Source organism: Halyomorpha halys, unplaced genomic scaffold, assembly GCF_000696795.3.
Source record: "Halyomorpha halys isolate HHAL.00 unplaced genomic scaffold, Hhal_1.1 Scaffold2120.1, whole genome shotgun sequence".
NCBI classification, from domain to species: Eukaryota; Metazoa; Arthropoda; class Insecta; order Hemiptera; family Pentatomidae; genus Halyomorpha; species Halyomorpha halys.
Genome location: NW_027115262.1, coordinates 3651 through 7629, shown reverse-complemented (window position 1 = coordinate 7629; position 3979 = coordinate 3651). Strand labels below are relative to the sequence as shown.

Below are 3979 nucleotides of genomic sequence, written 5' to 3'. Positions count from 1 at the left end.
TTAAAGTGTCTGTTCTGATTGCCTAGAAAAACATGCCCTGAGATTAAGAGTCAATAATGTTATAAAAAATAAAATAAATTTCTCCTATCTGTTTAATATTAAAGCTTTTCATTTGAACCTAAGCCATACTTTAGTACTATCTAAAACTACCCATTTCCCTTTTATTTATTTTTAAAATTTTTTTGAATATTACAATATAACTTTGTTTCAATATATAAAGTAAATACAAATAAAGGGCCACGGTACTTGGTGTAAGAATATCATTCTCGACATTATCCAGCGTACTATTCATATTTGCACTGCTTTTTTTGCCAACCTTTACTTGCAAGCATGGTGCAATTGGACTGGTTATGTTAGGGAGAGCAAATATCAAATTATTCTTTCATGGCAACAGAGCACGACGCATTTTGGGAATTGGAATATCCCAGATGGCAGATATGAGAGATCCCGGGCACAAGTAGAGCGAACTAACCAATCATATATTCTTCTTTCAAGAATCATAGTTTTTGTTGTCTTCTATCTCAAAAACAACCATTGATAGTAGACAAAGGGTTGTTCCTCCGCTGGTTTCCAGGGCACCTCTAATCCACCGGTGATCTAAACAAAAAGTCTTTCTTCCTTCAATCTAACACTGACCGGAAAAAAGGATGGTCAGCACCCCCTGTATCCAGGAAACGTATCTCTTCCCACGACCTAACAACACATGACCTTCTTTGTTCATTGTTCGAAAGTAGATGCAAACATTGATTGTAGCACAACCGCTCAAATTCACGATGTAAATAATTCATTAATAATTGTTATCGTTTTCTTTTTCTTCTTATATTAATTTGTACTATAATTGTGGTATAGAAACAACAAAAGTTGATTTCAATCCACCCACTTAACATAGTAGTAATTCAAAAGTTTGGACGGACGCGTGCCCCATCTTGAAATATTTCAAAAGACTTTGTTTTGGCCCCATAACTTCTGAATGATGAAATTGTTTAGCTTACATTTTGGTTTAATAAAAGAAAATCAACAAATATTAACATTGATACATAAAATAAAATATAACTTAAACCACCTATGATTAAAAAAAACAAAACTTTTTATAAAAAAAAAAAGAATATTACAATATCTTCATTTAAATCTAAGCCAATTTGCTCTGTCTCTCTAATCAGTCTCAAGAGTAATTGATCCATTTTGACCATTCTGTCACAGTACTAAGGTTATATATTTCCTTAACATAGAATTATTATTGGTGAAACAGACTGTGGAGATCCAAGGCCTCGTGCGATGTACTTACATGTAATACATCGCACGTTACATGATGTGGTTTTCATAGGATGGGTTCGTTACTCCCACGCCTATATCCCACGGGTTCAATATTTTTTAAGAAAGTACTGTTTCTTGAACAATGGTTATGCAAGGAGGTGATTTGTTAATGATCACGCTCAACTGCCAGATTTTCCCCCAATTAAGTGTACTTGATTTTAATATCACATTTAAAAGAGTTCACATGTATATATAGAATTATTTCACTGCAAAGTTCACCTGTAGCAGCAATAATAGTAAATTAATAATAATTTTCTCTTATGGCATTAATTAGCATTGAATTTAAACTACGTCCTATGTTTTAACCCTTTTTCATAAAATGTTATGATATTTCTAAAAGAATTGACTACTTGGTTAAGTAGAGTTATCTTAGAGCTATCAATTTATTATAAATTGGATGTCGTTCCATGTCGTACTGGAAGATTATTGATTGACCGTATGTATAGATGAATGGAATATGGTCCGGGTGCGGTAAAAAAAAACTCAAATAGTAAATAATTATACTATTTTTATTGAGCCAATGTTTCCTGGGCTTCCTCAGGGCTAAAAAAGATACAAACACTTGACAATCAATAATCAATTTAAATCTTTATTGGACTGTTGTCTATCTTCTTTTGAAGTTTCAGTAACTTTTTCACTACTTTATTTCATTGTTAACTTTAGATTGTTTACATTTAAGGATCCATCCATAATACTATCTAAATTTCTATTGTTGACCATCATATTTATGTTTATGTATTTCAAGAGAACTTGATATCTTCATATTTCAGTTTTAAGAGCTATCATTTCTTAACCATTAATATAATTTGAAATTAAATCAATTTTTAACAAATCCAAAATAAAAGTACATACCATTAATTCATCTTGTTCTTTTTCTTTAGACTGATAATACAATGAAACAAGATACTTGCCAAGTTCACGATCATAGTGCTCATTTTGAGAATCTAACATTAAATAAATGAGATCAAATCTGCAGAATTACAAACATAATTAATGTTTAAAAAATATTTGAATAAATAACTTTATAAATAAACTAAATACTTAAATACATTACAAAAATGGTTAAAACAAGGCATTTTTTATTTATACCATAATAGAATACATGTTAAAAATTAGTATTTAAAAAAGCCATATAATTAAGAAATGCCTTGTAAATATTTTTCATTTCTGTTTAAAAAAAAGTTTTGACTATGATTGATCTATGGTTACAACTATATTTATAGAATTTGTACTATTAGGGATTATAATATAACAATACAAAGGATTTTATATTTCTTTTCCAATGGAACTTAAGGAAGAGCAAGACACTGTAACTAAATAGAGTAAGAAATAAGATGATAAAACTAAGTATAAATTAGGAATATCGAAGAATTATAAGACTAAACAAAAAAAATTAACAACAATTATTAATACCTAGACAAAAGAGTATGGGAAAGTCCTAAATTTTCTATTATTGTTTTATTCTTTTTCCAATTTGATTCCAAAGGATTGGCTGCAGCTAAAATAGAAGTTCTGGCATTGAGTTGGCATACAATACCAGCTTTAGCGATGCTCATTGTTTGATGTTCCATTACCTAATATTGAATATAAATATTTAATTGAATTATAATAACATAGACCCACAATAAAAGTTCTGATTTGATAATTTTAGTTGATCTTTTTTTTTTTTTAAGTAGAGTAAAGTAAAGAATAATAAAATAACATAAGTATTGCTATACAATTGAAAAAAAAAAGGAAGTATAATAATGATAACAAAAATTTATTATATTAATTTCTGTTTAATATCAATGTTTAGTGGCCAAAACTTTTGAAATATTTTTTTAAAAATGTTTTATTACATATATTCAATTATTTTAAGTTTGGTATCGTAATCACTCAGTTTTCGTCGCACATTTCATCAAATTATAATCCTTCAGATAGTAAAAATCATACAGGAAAGTCAAGCTAATTAGAAAACCTTTTCTACGGTAAAGGTCGCTCAAGTAATTAATAAATGGTACACTAAAAACTAAAAATTCTGAAGAATAATATTGAACATTAAATGTACATAAACCTGTCAATATATCTATACCAATTTACATTAATATCATCTTTCATTTTTTAACCAGGAGGTGTAAGATGCTTTAAAGATACTGTGGACTCCTATCTGTCATTGTGCTTTATTAGGGCATATTGGGAATTTGCTTCAATCAGTTCAACTTCTTCCAATAGGTCATCATATTTACGAACTTGCACTGGTTTGGATAGCAAAATAGGTCCTGGATTAAGTAACCAAGAAGATAGGGTATTCCCATTGATAGTTTTACGTGGATGTTTAAAAAAATCTTTCAAGCGTTACAGTTCGTTGATGTACACAAGAGAACCTTATTGCACGAAGGCATTCTTTTAGTACTTCTTCCCATTTTCTTATTTCCAGTTTTCTTGACTTGAGGCTGGTAAAGTTGTTCTCCATAGCATCCCATTGAGTCTCCCTACCTGAGAATTGCCATGTTGATTATATGGGATTGCTCGACTAGTAAATGGGTTGTTCACGCCATATATATTGTAATAATTTTAAAATATGTTAAAAATAAAATAAAAAGAATCTTTATTCTTTTTATAATTTTATTTCAAATATAAAAGATTACTTGGGTTCTAATTAAGAACTTTACTCTTAAATGGATAA

At 29.1% G+C, this 3979-nt stretch overlaps 1 protein-coding gene across 1 annotated transcript in view; it reads right to left on the bottom strand.

The window, feature by feature from the left end:
• LOC106691159 (DNA replication licensing factor MCM4) overlaps window positions 1–3776 on the bottom strand; it is an 11648-nt gene extending 7872 nt beyond the window's left edge. Inside the window, exons 1-3 of the mRNA XM_014436836.2 lie at window positions 3678–3776; window positions 2728–2888; window positions 2167–2284 (exon numbers count right to left, since the gene is read on the bottom strand). Of these exons, the coding sequence (XP_014292322.2) occupies window positions 2167–2284; window positions 2728–2888; window positions 3678–3776 (378 nt within the window). The remainder of the gene's footprint in view (window positions 1–2166; window positions 2285–2727; window positions 2889–3677) is intronic.
• Window positions 3777–3979: the final 203 nt, after the last annotated feature.